At 41.5% G+C, this 16205-nt stretch overlaps 1 protein-coding gene across 1 annotated transcript in view; it reads right to left on the bottom strand.

The window, feature by feature from the left end:
- FSHR (follicle stimulating hormone receptor) overlaps positions 1 to 16205 on the bottom strand; it is a 158804-nt gene that overhangs the window by 46568 nt on the left and 96031 nt on the right. Inside the window, 2 exon segments of the mRNA XM_033125142.1 lie at positions 2275 to 2349; positions 4921 to 4995. Of these exon segments, the coding sequence (XP_032981033.1) occupies positions 2275 to 2349; positions 4921 to 4995 (150 nt within the window).

The following is a 16205-nucleotide window of genomic DNA, read 5'->3' as shown; positions in this document are numbered from 1 at the left end:
GTTGGTGAAAAGTAATTGAGGTTTAAAGGGTTAAAAATTGCAAAAATTGCAATTACTTTTGCACCAATCTAATAATAGTCTGCCTAGCTAATACATGTCTAAAATCTAGTCCTGATTTCATATAACTTTTTTTCTTTCTTTTCTATACTGCTCAATAGATACAAAGCTATGTCCCAAAGTCTTCTTTTCGCATTCATGCGAAACACTTCTAGGTGAAGCTAAGGGTCTTACATAATGGCTGACTCTCTAGTCATCACTCAGAAATTTTCCTGAGGATGGGCTGGTAACATTTGGTTGACTATAAATGATAATTCTACAAACAACTTAATACATTTACTAATGTTTTTGGGCACTTTGTAGTGTAGAATATTTTATAAAAAATATTTTCATCTATAGATCTCACTTATGGCTCAGAAAAGCCATGTCCATCATCTCAGAAGTCCAGTGGTTGGCCCAAGAATAAATGGTGGGGTCAGGATGAAGCCGTAGATTTTCTACTCCTAAGGTCTGTGCCTTTTCTGTTCCCCTACATTTCCTGCACTGTGTATTTCCTCCATCAGGCTATTCTCGGCAGAGTGTACAGCAAAGTCTATTTAGGGAGCCAAGACTCCCAAGTCTGAAACTAGAAGGGGTCATAACCCTAACCTGCAAAATGCAGGGCCCCTTAGTCAGAAATGTTTATGTATTTCAAGACGGGACAGCCAAGAACTAAACCAAGTCCAAGGTTCTCTGAGTGCGGGGCCCTGTCTGACTGCACAGGTTGCTGGCCAATAGAGCCAATGTGCTGCTGACACAAACTCAAGAGTGGATGACCTTGTTTCTTTCTCAGATCCTTCCCGGAGTTTCTGTCAGAGAATGGAAGTTCTAGGTCACATGTACTCTCTTCTGTGAAATCTTTTATTTCCTCAGTCAGAGCTCTAAGGCACACAATGGCTTAGTGTTCCTTCATATACCTGCTAACTCCAGGTCTCATGGATCAGAATTTTGGGACAGAGTCATAATAGCAGTAATAGCTAATATTTATTGAGCATGTACTCTGTGACAGACACTGTGTAAAACATTTTATGTGCTTTGCATTGATCGCAAAGGTGGCCTCAAATCTGTATTCTTTCCTGTATCCACTCATGTAGTAGTGTAAGTTTGCAGCTTTTTCTCATCAAGAAGTGGACTCTGTTTCTCTACCTCTTGAATCTGGGCTGACCCTATGACTTGCTTTGGTTAAAAAAAATGCACCCGAAGAGATGGTATGCTCGTTCAGGGTTTTGGTCTCAAGAGACTGGTGAGTTTCAGCTCTCCCCCTTGGAACCCGAGGACTGCCACCAGAACAAGGCTGTTAGCCTGCTGGAAGTGAGCACTACCTGGGGGACAGCTGTCGTTTCAACTGAGACCATCCAGAGCGGTTAGCCCCCAGGTGACCTGCCAGCTAATTGCAGGTGCATGAGTGAGCTGAGCTGAGGTCCGGCAAACAGTTCAGTCAGCAGAACTATTCCTCTGATCAACTCACAGGTGAGAAATGATACAACAATTGTTGTTTTTAAAATTCTGTCTTTTGGTGGTAGTTGTTTATGCATAATGATTATGTTAATAGATAACAGATTTATTATTTCCATTCTCTTGACAAGGAAACAAGCTTTGAGAGGTTAAGTTCTTTCTCTGATCAGTGTGGCAAGTAAATGGGCCCAGAAAGTTTGACTCCATAGCCCAAATTCTTATCTGTTATTTTGTGAGGCCCCATCATAACACCCAGAGCTCTGTCCAGCCCTCAGCTAATTTGAAAGCCATTTGAGTAGAGAAGTAATGTTATTTGCTGATGGGGGTAGGCCCAAGGGATGGAGCTCCGCTGATAAATACCATGTATGTTATTAACCAAAACTTACAAAATAAACACTGTCACCTATCAAAGAAAAAAAATGCATGTATGCAGCACAAGAGAGACGGCGTCTTTGAGGTTGAGGTCACAAGCTAAATGCTAGCAGAAATTTGGGCTGCATCTGAACACTAAATTAAGACTGAGTTCTTCAAGAGGATCCGTGTGAGAATCCCATTAATGCAAATGGCATTCTTTTTGATGTCTGTTTTGGTAAATGAAAACAAAATGAAATTATATTAGTGGAATTCACTCATTAAACTTAAATCCACTGGCAGGTGTCTCCACTTCTTCCCCACATCTTTGATAAAAAGCAGTTGCTCCCCAGAGTAGCAAGTGGACATTTTGCTGAAATGGGAATACACAAATTGACCATAGAAGGGGCATCAAAATACAGAAGTCCTTACAGATATCGGAGATTGGGAAGGTTCTGGAAGGCGTCAGGGTCGATGTATTGCAGGTTGTTGGCCTTCTCAATTCTACTGTAAAAGGAAAAAAAAACAAACTTGAATGCGATCTCAATAGTAAAGAATGCTGTAGTATTTTTGACATTATGCAGAGTATATCAATAAATAATCATCCATCCATCATTTCAATAAAAATTGAGCATACATGCAGTGTCTTTTACTATGCTGAATTGTGCAAACTAAATAGTAACCCTGTCCCGTTTAATTCTCATCACCAAAGTCCTCCTGGCCTTTTCCATCAGAGGCAAACAGAGCACTGGCTGGGTGAGCCACTTTCACCCTGAGCACGGCTGAGTCTTTAACCAGTAAGGATCCCTCATGGTCTGGGGAAGCTAAGAGGGTAGGGAGGAGGCTGATATGGGGAAACGAGCTTTTGTCTGGCCAGGAGACAACAGATAAGGGTATGGAAAACAACAAAAGGGGGTGGAAAGAAGATGGGAGGGAAGGAAAATGGGTGAGGGGCAAAAGGAGATTGGAGAAAACGAAAGTGAAGAGGCAAAGGGAAACAAAGATTGGAGGAGAAACAGTGGCCATCTCTGATTCTAACCATGAAATCCCAGCAGACAGTAGCTGGCTATGTGCCAGAGATTCCCTTCCTGCTGTAGACTGAGGCTGCTCCCTTACAGCTAGTGGGAAGGTGACTTCTGGCCCAGGTTGGCCTATGCTGTGTCCTGATCAGTAGTCAGGAAGGGAGCATGTTCACATTTTGGATTCCAACAGAGACAGGCTGCCCTTTCCTCATCTTGTTGGATCAATGTATATTTGCAGAGATGCTCTGTGTTAATTACTTCCTCCCTGTTTCATTAGCTTTTATGTTTCAGAAACATGTAGCTAGCTACCCAGATCCAAGTCCCAGGTAATTAATCATTTTAAGTACAGTCGGTGCTACACGGGGGTGAGCCCTCTCCATGCTGGGAAGGGATGAACGAGCTGTCCCATTAGCTCATTGAACTGCAGAGGGGAATGCCTGCATGACCCCGCCCAGAGGGCTGGCTGCCCTTTGGTTCATTTCTCTGATATTCCCTGTGGCTTCGGAGACCCTCGTCAGGTTTCTTTTTCCAACTAGTATAAGGAGAGGCCAAGCAGAGAGAGAAGAAAGGAAGGCGCAGGAGGTCAATTGGGAGAGTAAGGGAAGACAGTACTTGCAGTGGTTTAATGACAAGGAGGAAGAAAGAGGGTGGTGGGCAGTGTAGGTGGAAGGAAGGGAAAGGGAGGGAGAGTTTGCCAAAATGGACAGACTGTCATTCCTAAACAAAGTGGTGTGTGTATGTGTGTGTGTGTGTGTGTGTGTGTGTGTGTGTGTGTGTGTGTATTACATGCTGGTCATTAGACATCATATATATGTATACATATATTCTCTACTGATACTCGGCAAGTGCTCAACACTCTTTAAGTATATACAAAAGAGTAGAGATTTATATTCAAGACCTTATTCTGCTGTGGATTTTACTGAGTGACTTTAGACAAGCCTCATAACTTCTCTGTGCCTTTCATTGTTCATCTGTAAAATTAGAAAAGTGGTTCATTGGCTTTCCTACTTGTGTTTCCTGGGAATTTTGTGAGATAATAATATATGCTCCACGGAAGAAACCTTTCCAGTGACATTGGTTGAGAATCACTTAATACAATACCCTTCTTGGAGATTCCAAGTGTATATTCCCATACTACAGGTGCTGAGACGTTTTCCAAAGTGAGGGAATCTAACTTTGTTTTCCCAATGTTTCCTAATCTTATTTGACCGTAGCATATTTTACTCTTTTTTAAACACTTAATAAATTCCTGAGTGTTTAATGATACACATAATCTACTTTGGAATATTCTGGACCAGACAGTCTCTAAAGTCTCTTCTAGCCTGGACAATCTGTGGTAATTATATGTAATTATATGACAATCGATGGTGATTCTATGAAGGAATGTATGGTAATTATAGACTGTTATGAAACAGAAGTAGATCTGTGTGAGTATTGACATGCATGTAAACTAGAATGTCAGAAAGAGAAAGCAAACTTGATTGGAACAGTGGAGGAATCAAGGACCATTATGACACAGGCTATGCCAGTTGATGTGTTAGTTCTCATTTACATTTATCATCTCATTTATTCATCACAGCAATACTATGGGGCATGCAATTTTATCATTCTCGTGTATTGAGGAGAAAACTAAGTCTCAGAATGATTTTTCTATCTTGGCCAAGGTTTATTGGTGATTCTATGGCATAGGCAAGTATTCAAACTCGGACTGCTCATCTTCAACTACATTATGTGAGACTAATTTTGGGCTTTGGAATAACTTTGAATGAGAGGATGAGATGGAGGTACTTGCTCACAGTCACAGAGCAAGGTTCTTGGGTTTACTATGCCAAGGACTCTGGGAGGGAGGGAGTGGGATAGGACTAGGCTCTGAACTGGTGCCTGAATCCCAGGCAGAGGGACTCATGACGGTGCCTTTTGGGTTGATTTGGACATCTTAAAGTGAATTCTAGGGATCTGAGGGCAGGGCAGAACTAAGTCCTCCAAGGAGTATAAATGGACTTTAAAGCAATTGCCAAGAAGAGTCATGAGCCAACCCACACAGGTTCTTGCTTACATTTCATGTAATTTGGGCAGATTGGAGAACACATTCGCCTCTATCACTTCCAAGACATCATTCTGCGAGATCTCTCTGAGAAGAAAGAAGTATAATTCAAGTCAGTTCAGTTAACTCCATAAATGGATTTAGAGCTCAGCACAGAGCCTCGTGCTTAGGATGATTCATGAGCTTCAGGAAAACACTGTTTCTGTTCTCAATGAAGTCAGCTGTAGTAATGAGACAAAACTAACATATTAGATGCTAATAGTTACAGAACAGTGAAAGAACAAGCCCAATGCAATGACTCAGTTTAGAGGTTATTCAGTCTACAACTGTAGAAACTGAGGTCTGGACAGGGAAAGGGACTTGCTTAAAGGTATTTAGGGAATATACAGGATGAAAACAACCTTTAAGTTCCCTACATTGGGGGTCAGTAAAGTTTTTCTACAGGGCCAGATAGTAAATACTTTTTGGCTCAGCAGACCATTTGGTCTCTGTTGCAATTATTCAATTGATATTTAGGGCAAAACTAATCATAGATAACATGTAAAGGAACAAGCATGACTGTTCTCCAATAAAATCTTATTTATAAAAACAGGTGGCAGGTTGGATTTGGAGCCATAGGCTGTACTTCAGTGACCCTGCCCCACACCATGGAGTCAAGTTCTTCTCTCTGCTAATCTGGCTGTGGGAGATAAGAACCCCAGTTCAGTCTCTTTTAAATAAGCATGGATTAAAATCCCTCCCCCCTTTATGCCATTGCCCAAGTGGGGGTTGCTATTACAAGGTCTCTGGCATTCATGTTGTCTTGGCCTAAAATACCCGAGAAAGATCCTTCAGGTCCCAGCTTTTTTCCTCCTGGAGTTATGTGAGGCCAGTGGAGAATGCAGTCCACTATGCAAAAGCCCAGAGCTTACGAGGAGAGAGGGTGGCTTAATCAGTTAATGTCTGCAAAGTGGCTCACAGATGAAACATGCTATTATTAGGCCTCCCGAGGAAGACTCTCATGCAGTTTTAATGCAGGAGCTGAGAGTGTCTCAGGAAACCTCAGAGGCAGCAGGCATTCAAATTGGCTGAGGCAGAAGCGCTGTCTGCTGGCCTGGGGTTTAGCTGAAGAGCTGTAATAAGGCTCTTGATCAAGGGAATGGCCTGGAGGGCAGAGCCAGGCGAGAGAACGCCTGGTGGGGAGGGGAAGTGTGATTGTGAGCGGCAGCCACCTCCGTGAGGGAGGCTGGCGACATCTGGGGCTTGTCACCTCAGTGGAGGTAGGGTCATTGCACAAGCCCCCACGAGTGAGGAGACGTTTTGTGAGAGAAAAGTACCTCTTAGCCTATGATAGCGTCTTTCATGATTCATTTGGTCAAGTCTTCCCAGTTTTTATAGTTGAACATAGATACAGATAGTGGTGTGAGTGTGAACTAGCACATGTTGGCCATTGGCCATTTATTTTGCTTCTTCGTCCTGCAAGTGGAAGGAACGCTGGAAGACCAAGAACGAGGAGTAGGAAAGGGGTGGTACACTTAGAAAAATAAGACATTTATTTGAACACTTAAAGGAGGCGTGAAAGAGTTGTACAGGTAGAGAATAAGGCCTGGAGGAAAGGGGTTTAAATGCAAATAGGGCTATATCCTACAAAAGCTATTTCCAGGTTCACTTACATTTACCAATCCATTTGGACATCACTCGTGATAATTTCTCAGCCTACTATTGCCTAAAAGGTAGACATTTCTTCTTAAAAGAGAACTGAAAATTACCTGAACAAACAAGCCAAGAAACACAAGTTGAGAAGGTAGTGCATTTTTATGGCCTTGTCTTCAAAGATAGGAGAGGGTGCTGGAGCTGGGTGGGGGTGGGGCTGCCTTTTGCCTGGATGAGGGTTGGGGAAAGGAGAACAGTGTGCTGCAGTGGAAAAGTCACTCACTGAGAAATTCCGTCCAATCCTGTTGTCTCTAGTTATTTCTGTTATCATTTATTAGGGGTCTACTATTTACCAGCCACTCTATGTACTTGCTCTCCGGTCCCTTTGACATACCTGTGGAGTTGGTATTTTCATTTCTATATTAATAAACAGCCCCATCTGTATGTAGAACCAGCTCAGCAGACTGCATGGTTGGAACACTTTCTTTTGCATGCCCTGCCTCCCAGGCCACATTGGGCTCGGTATTCCCTCTCCTATGCGTTGAATCAAGAGAAATAAAAATTTATTCCCTCCCACAGGATTGTACACAAACGTTCATAGCAGCTTTATTTGTAATAGCCAAAAATTGAGAACAACCCAGTGGATAAACTGTGGAATATCCATGCAATGTAATACTACTCATGAATAAAATGGAACAAACTGCTGATACAACATTGAATCTTTAAAAAATTATGCTGAGTGAAAAAAATCTAGACACAAAAGAATGCGTACTACATGACTGCGTTTATATGAGGTTCTAAAGTAGGCAAAACTAACCTATAGTGACAGAAATCAGAATAATTGTCGCCGGAGGCCTGGGATGGAGATCACTGACAGGAAAGAGACAGGGGAAACTTTCTGGGGTGATGGAAATGATTTATATCAAGATTAGGGAGGTAGTAACGTGGTGTGTATACCATTTGTCTAACTGATTGAACATTAAGCTTACAATGGGTGCATGTATTTCATTGTATATAAAACATACCTTAATAAAGTTGTTTGAAAATGCCTTTTATTTATTCATAGGAAGGCATGTAAAACTCCTTTTTGTTTGTGTTTTGAGAACTCTAAATTAAGAGAACTAATGGAAGAATCTTGGTTCTATTGTCTGGCCAGCAGGTGGAATTCAAATCCTGTTTCTGACCTGGTGATTCTAAATTAGGTTCCTTCCTGTCTTGGCTGTCTCCTCCCTCCTCCTATACATACAGTGAATAATGGGACTGGATCAGAGTTTCTCAGCTCTGGCTGCACATGAGAATCTTATGGTGGACCTTTAAAAAATCCCAAAGCCTCGGTCCACACAAGAGGGTTGGATTTATTTAGTCTGAGGTTTGACTCTGACATTATCTTTTTCTCTCTTTAATTCTCCAAGCAATGGTGATTCTAATGTGCATGAAGGATTGAGAACTGCTGGCTAGATGACCATTAAGGTCCCTTTTAGATCCATGATTTCTGTCTTAAAATTTGCTTCAAGAGCAAGGGCCAATTTTCCCTTGGCTTTTAAAACAATAAATTAGATAAATAAGGTTCTTGGAGCCCAAGAGGCAATGAGACAAAATAGTAACAAGAGAATCCTGGAGATAGAACCTGCAAACAGGAATGAAATAGAGGAAGGCAGCACTAGTTAGGTTTAACTTTTTCATAACTAAGAAAATTTAGTCAAAGAGTCACAACATTTCCGATGTTCAGTGTGTGTAGTGAGAGACGTTGTGGGAAATACGTAACACCTTACATTTGGTTAGTATTGATAACTGACAAAGTATTTTTTTCTATGCATAGCTTCGCTTCATTTTCAGTGTGCTGTGCAAATTAAGAGTTAGTGCAGCCAATGCTATCTCCAGTGAGGTTAACAGAGGTGACCTTGCTTGGCTAAGATAATACACAATTACGAGGATCACTTAACTGGTCTTTGAAAGGAGAAGGTAGAATCTTTACATCTGAAGAACTTACATAATTAAGAAATCATTCTTTGTCTGAAAAGATTCAGTTAAGAATTTTCTTTGCAATTGTGACAAATTATTACAATTGGCACAATTCAAAGTATGATGGTATTTCCTTAGAGTCAAAGGTAAAGGTTCATCAGAGGAGAGATCTAAGGATGTGATAGATCTCAAAGTGTGGTCCGCTGGTCTAGCTCATAAAACTACTTTCATAATAACACTAAAATAAAAAATTTTCACTCTCATTGTAAGCATACACCGGAGGCCCACTTGACATGTGATATGGCAACAGCTATAATGCAGAAGCAGACATGAGAATGCATGTCTTCCATTAAGCCAGAGGTTAAATTTTTTTGCAAAGATGTAAAACTTCTTACATATTTGGTGGTACTCTTCTTACTAATATTTTTTTTGAAAAGATGATTATTTTGCATAAAAAATGTTATTTATGTTAACATGTATGGATTTATTGTTTTTAAGTGACACTAACAAATGAATAAAATATTTCCCATTTTTAATTCCTAGTATGGTAAACATTGGTCGCTGTGACCCACATAAGCAAAATCCCTTTTGTGTCTTTAATAATTTTTAAGAGCGTAGAGATCCTGAGACCAAAATGTTTGGCAACTGTCAGTGATTGCTGCCCTTCTTGGGTGAGGGATGCTGACTGTGGAAAGCTTATTTCCAGAGATGAGTTTCTCATCTTCTAGGATAGTGCTTCTCAATTATTCACATATGAATCATCTGGGAATCTTCTTGAAAAGAAGATTCTCAGTGGAAAGATCTTGAGTGGGGCCTGAGGTTCTGCATTTCTAATACTTCAGGTAAGGGGATGATGTGTGGGGACAGAGTCCCAAGAGCAGTTTCCACGCTCTTGACCTCACATGGAAGTGTGTTGGCTCGGGTAGTAGATGGCCATCAGCTGTGACTAGTTGGCCATCAGTTGTAACAAGTTAGCCGTTAGCCACTAATACAAGTACCGTGGCTACACTAGGAGGTTGGTTGGTTAGCAGAGAGCTGATTGCAGCTAGCAAGTGGGGTTGGTTGGCAGAGAAGCGGATGGCAGATTGCGGCTCCTGCTTCCTGTGTCTAAAACCCTGTCACCAGCGAGAATATAGTTGTATGACTCCCCTATCTATGGCTTCCCTGGTGTTCCTTTTTGGCCTCACCATATCCTGCGTTTTTATGTGGGGAGCAGGACCAGAGACCCCGCATTGCCAGGATGGTGCTGGGATCACACTTTGGTTTGCAAGTTTCTTTAGAAGAATTGTAATAATATCTCACCAGACCTTTCTCCCCAACACACACATATGGGTGGACGTGAAAATCGTGATAGAGTAGCTCAAATCAGCTTAAGAGGAGTAAAGTACTTAAGTTTAAAAACCCTACATCCCCTCTGCAAAGCCTTTCCTTATGCTATAATCATTGACGTTTTCTTGTCCTCTATGTTCTCGCAAGACTTCTTTCATTTCTCAGTTAAAGCAATTACCACACTGTTTTGTCAGTGATCTTTTTTTGGCAGGGTGGTCATTGTCTAATTATCCAACGTGACTTTGTGTTCTTGGATGGTACTTATACAGCTATCTTTGTATCTCCAGCATCTAGTGCTAAGTTGGCATGTAATAGGTACTCAGCAAATGTTTAGTGGATGGATGGGTAGATGAAGGAAAAGCAGTCTTCGGGTCCAGAAATGGCATCTGCAAAAGTGCAAAGGAGATGACGTTTATCTTCGGTATTTGTTCACCCTCTTTTCTGTAGGCAACATGCCAGAGTCCAGTGGTCTGGAAATGGTGGCCAAGGCTAGCTTGTTTGTGAGTTAGACTTTTGTCCCAGTGGTTTTTATACTTAATACAACATGCCAGAAGTGCATACATGTATTTGGTCTACTGTACTAATAGCATCTGAATGCCTTTAGTTCTACCTCTCTGGATCCTAGATGAGGTCCTTGAATTGACAAAACATCCATAGAGGAGAAAACAGGGGAGATGACTAGTGTGACTGTAGAGATGCTTAAAGCATTTGATTGGGGGTTAGAGAAGATGAATTTTAAGATACTTTCTGTGCGTGAAATTCCATGTTTCTTTGAAGGAACGGGAAATGTACTTGCATGAGGTACTGGGGATTTTCAAGATATCCTGTCTGGAGTTAGTTTCAGATCCACAATTAAATTTTACTCTAGATTTGTGTTCTGGTCAGTGGAGTGGTATTCATATACAAGTACAAACATACCTTGAGGATATTGCGGGTTTGATTCCAGATCACCGCCATAAAGCAAATCAGTTTTTTTCTTTTTTTTTTTTTGCTGGTGGAGAGTCTTGTCTTCAATTTGTAAAAAAAAATGCAACATCTGCAAAGCACAATAAAGTGAAGTGCAGTAAAACGAGGCATGTCTGTACACTTGATGGAGGAGTGCCGGGAGTAGGGGAGCAGGTGGATTTCAGGAGGAGGAACTTCAGGGAGTGAATGAGCTTGTAGAATTCAGCCAGGTCCAGCATAAAATTTCAGCGTATCATAAAGCAGTATTAATTAGTCCAGCATTTCACCTGATACTCGTTTGTTGAATGATGGGACTGTTTCATTCGGAGTAGAGTTGTTGCAGGTTTATAAGATAAAGAAATGTGACCTGCAGTTAAATGTCTCACTAGAATTTCAACGACGTCTATGAATTGGAGAACAGGATGTAATAAGAAATCAAATATTCACAGAAACATCTTCTTTGCTTTTTTTTTTGTTGTTGTTCTTAGAGGAGATATTCTCCACCTGGATCTTCCCCATCTTTTCCCTCTTCCCCTGACTCTCCACACAGCATTTTCCCCCAGTATATCCAGTATACTTCTTCTGCCTGGGCAAATTAGATTCAACGGCATTAAAAATATTTTGAATATTCACTGAATCACATTTCTTTCTTCTGTTTTTAATAAGCTCAGACTAAATTTCGTTGACTGTTTTTCTTCCTTGAGTTCCCTGTGGTCTGGGATTTCCACCCCCTCCCCCCCTCCTCCCCGCCCCCCACACACTCTGCCATAGTCCGCACAAACTGCACTGGGCTTGCACTGTGGTTTATTGCCTTCAGTAGGCAAAGACCTCCTGGAGGACAGCAGCATTGTCTTTTATTATATACAATATCTCGGCATTCCTGCTCCCAGGCAAGCCTTTGCTGAATGAATGAATTACCTTTGAAAGATTATAAAAGATTTTCCACCTTTGCTCTTGCACAATAAAGCTATGTTCTTACAACTTGCAGTAAACAGAATATTTGCAAATCAAATTGTGTATTAGCACAGGAAGGAAGCTTCTTGTTTAGCAGAAACTTGGAGTGGATCTTTCAAAGAGTGAAGAACTAATTCAACAAATGTCCAACAAATTTTGATTAAGCAGCTTTTGTGTTTCAGGCACTAGGCTCAGTGCTGGGGACTGTAAAAATGAATAAAATGGGTCCTGGGTTTTATAATCATCTCTAACTCAGTGACTCTAGTATGTTAGGCTTTCCGTAACTGGGCGCTATCTTTATTTGATGGGCTACATCTGAGTTACAGGAAAAAATAAACTGGATTCTTGGCATGTTGCATTTGAGTATAACTACAGATATATAAGTAATTATATATAGTATCATTTTATATACAATATATATTGTATATATTATATATAATTGCATATGTATATTAAATGTTATATATGATTATGTATTACAGCTATATGACATAGCACATACTTTGTATATATACAAATATATACAAATATATATAATATGTGGTTTTCTGTATTTCTGCCATGTGTCTACTCCTCTAATTCTTTGGGAAGTGTACTGTTATATATAATTTAAGTAAATTAGGGCAGGTTAAAAATTCCCGTGAAAACGAATTCCAGAAAATTTCATAAAACTTTCCCAGTATGTATTCCCACCATCACAGAGAATTCCCTGAAGGCCAGATCCAGAGGCTTTCCAGTACAGATCTGAATTTGAATCCTGTCTGCATTTTGTACTAGCTGTATAACTGTAGGCAAGTTACAGAGTGTCGCTGAGCTTCAGTGTCCTTGCCTGTGCTATGGAAATAATAACTACCTCACAGGGCTCTCAAAAGGATGAAATAAGATGGTAAGTAGGAAAGCACAATTGTCGTTTTGTAATCTCCCATGTCACTGTGCCTGCCTGCCAACCTGTCTTCTTTTCGTTGTGGCATTTAGGTCTGAATTCCTCTGTTAGCTGGGAAATACTGGGCTGGCCAACCACTGCACTGGGGACAACCGTGCCAGCAGAGGTCGTAGGAACACTTCTCTTAGCTCCACCCAGGGCCATTTATGTTCTTAAACCAGGCTATGGCATTATCGTAAACTCCATTCTGAGGCTTACCCACAGGGACACCTGCCATCTGTCCGTTGGCCAACAAAAGAGATTAGTCAGAGCACGTAGGTGCCCCAACAAGGATATCTGCACCACTGAAGTCATAGCCGATAAAGCATGCTGTTCCCTTCAAGAGAAGGTCAGTTCAGGGTGGGAGATATTGTCAGGTGTGGTAAACACGTTGCCAAAGTCTCCTCTCACCTCCTTAGCTGGCAATAGCTAGATGCCTTCGTTTTCTGACATATCCCATCTGCTTCTTTCTCCTGGGCAAGGTGAGGCTTCGCTAAATATGCTCTAAAGATGTTCCCCAAATGAGGCAGAGATAGAAGCACCCTCAGTGACTCAACCTAATTCAGATACCGGAATTCAATTCACTCACTTTCAAATACATTGATAACACATTATTGTGTCCATTTTTAGTTTTGTCCTAATTTAAAATGTTATGTTATTCCAAAATGTAGCTTATGACTTATTTCCCTTGCTTCCCTCAGCAGATAAGGAAAGGGACTGAAAATCATAGTCATAATAGCTAACATTTATTACACACTCATTATGTGCCAGCCAATTTTTCTGTACTTCCTATTTATTAACTTGCTTAATGCCCACACAACACTCTGAGGTAAGTACCATCTTTAGCTCCTTTATAGAAGGGGAGACAGGGGTCCATAGAGCCAGTATGGAAAGTTGATCTGGGATGTGAATCCACCATTCACGGGGCCTCAAAAGGATGGCAGAAATCAGATAGGTCGTGTTTCCAGTGACTTGGAAAACTGTTTCCATTTCATAAAAAACCGTTGTTATTGTTTGAACTTTCATTAGAGTCAAAATCTTTTTGGGAGTAATATGTCTATAAAACATCTAACTACCACCCCTTCCTCTGAGCTGCATGGCAAGGCAGTATATGTGTTAACATACACATTCACCTTCCACAGACAAAGGCCCAAACAGTGACTCGTATGATAGGCTCTTTTTAGTACAGTCTCTGTACAAATATAGAGCAAGAAAGCCAGTAAAAAGCAGTGCCCTTGCCAGCCAGGAATCTGCAGTTTAGAAACAACATGAATGAGAAGTTGAGAGTGCAAAGTCAATAGAATAGAAGTGGAGAAGAGTGTGAGAAGGATGGCAAGTGCCCAACACAGAACAGGGTGAACAGTGGGGGTTTAGTATATTTCATTATAATATTTTCCCCGTATACCATATTATTCCTCTCAGCCCTCGCTAAATGTCAGCATTGCTCAAGTTCTGGCTTAGTATCCCTCAAGCTTTCCCTGTTAAAACCACTCTTTTACTGCTGCCCATGTCATTGGGACAAGTTTCCCTTAGACCACTTTCCCATGTCTGCAACTGCCAAAGCTATATTCTACTACATGTTGTGTGAACTCTTTTTTCCCCTTATTTTCCTCCCCTAGCTCCCCTCCTCTCCTCAGTCATAGTTGCAGCCAACAGCTCCATCTACCATCCTTCTTGGTTCATTGGACTAAGCCAAGCTTAAAATCCTGGGGTCATCTCTGACGACTCTTCAACATTAAACAGATCTTAAATCCTCTCAATTACTTTTTTCAGTATTTCTTGCAAATGTCCCTTCATTTCCCACCATCATTATCATAATGATGGCTCTTTGCAATTTCCATTAGACCAGTAGTTCTTCAATTGTGCGATGAGTCAGGAGTGGTTTGATGTGGGTCGTGAGTCATCTTTCTTCAAACAATTAAGTGTCCCAGTGATTTACTTTAAGAAATTGCAGTACATTCAAGGTTATGTGTGTAATATGCAAGAAAATAAAAATGGAGTGGCTAGTGGAGAAAATGGTGGAGTAGAGGGTGATGGCCTAAGAATTCATCTCTGCCTGGATACCGGAGAGTGGCTAGTCCTTAGGCTTGGGAGTCATGAGTGAGATTATTGTTTGGGAAAGCAAATGGAATTAAAAGAGGATGATAAAGAGCGAAGGAGAGAGACCAGGGCCCGGGGAAAGGAAAGAGTTTTTCCAGAGGCAGAATGCTATTAGAAACGAGAAAAAGTAGGCAATTCTTTTATTACTCCATGTGTGCCTCTCAGAACACTTTTAAACACCAATTCATTGAGTTTTAAGTGATGGAAGACAAGGGGTTGGGGAAGTAATAAGGAAGCAGACACTGTGTGTCGAGGAGAAAGGGAAGAGACATAGATTGGGTCACTTGGCTTTACTGTGGTCTGCCAGCTTCAGCAGAGGCCCGAGAAAGGGAGGTGAGCAGGGTGGAGGGGCCTCTGACACACAAGGAATGGTTACTTGTTTATCGATTCGGGACATCTGTGAGTTTGAGCTGTGTAACTCAAAGCTGCAGGAATAATGATGATGGTGAGAATTAACCTTTCTTAGACATTTGCTGTGTAGTAGGCATAGCGCTAAGTGCCCTATGTGGGTAATCTCACCAATGGCCTTGTCTTGTCAGGGTCCTGCTCACTTGTCTTTGTCATATGTGCATGTGAGTGGCAGAATGAACCCAGAAGCCAGATAGGCCTGGATTCAAATTCTAGCATATCATTGCCTAGTTGTGTGACCTTAGACAAGTCAGCTAACCCTAACCCTCGTAAGATTTAGTTCAGTGGCGTAATTATAACGACCTTTTAAGGTTTTTATGAGAATTATGCATTCAATATATGGCATGGAAGAGCTTTCTGTCACCAAAATCTATTTCCCCCACCCCCCGTATTTCTGTGTACACAGCTGAATTTCATTTCCTGGCCAATCTTGCTGTTAGGGATAGCCTTGCGGGGAGAAAGCTCCTCCCATGGAATGTGAGCAGAAGTGATATGTGCCCCCCAGGCCTGGCTCAACCCCCTCGTGTGTGCTCCTCTGTGCTTTGTCTCCCTTCCATCTGACTTGGCTGAGGTGCCCAGGGCAACCTCTGAAGCCATGATTGAAGATGGTGAAGCTGCTGTTGTCCTGGGATCCTAAAAGGTGCCGAGGAACACCACCCTGAACTACTAGGTGAGAAAGAAAGGAGCTTGTTCTTAAAGGCGCTGGCATTTTGGAGTTTGTTGTTGCAATCTATCCACTCTAAGACCCGAGGTCCGAGTCTAGCACCCTGCGTGGTATCTCGTATGTGCTCAGCAAATGCTCCTCCCTCCGGTATGAGTTTGGCATCTACCATGTGGTGAAAAATGGGTGTATACAATGTGTTGAGCAAATTTGTGTTGGCTGATTAATTAGGAGTCATGTAGGAGTATTGCTTGGCTATACTGGAAGGAAACAACCAACCAAAAAATTCCCCTCAAAACTAAGTCTGCACTTGACCTCCTCCTTTAGCCAGAGACCTCTCTTCTTTAGTGATACAGTGTTTACTGCCTGTGATTGAATTGCTTG

Source organism: Rhinolophus ferrumequinum, chromosome 13 (genome assembly GCF_004115265.2).
Source record: "Rhinolophus ferrumequinum isolate MPI-CBG mRhiFer1 chromosome 13, mRhiFer1_v1.p, whole genome shotgun sequence".
Classification (NCBI taxonomy): Eukaryota; Metazoa; Chordata; class Mammalia; order Chiroptera; family Rhinolophidae; genus Rhinolophus; species Rhinolophus ferrumequinum.
This window is presented reverse-complemented; position numbering and strand designations above follow the sequence as displayed.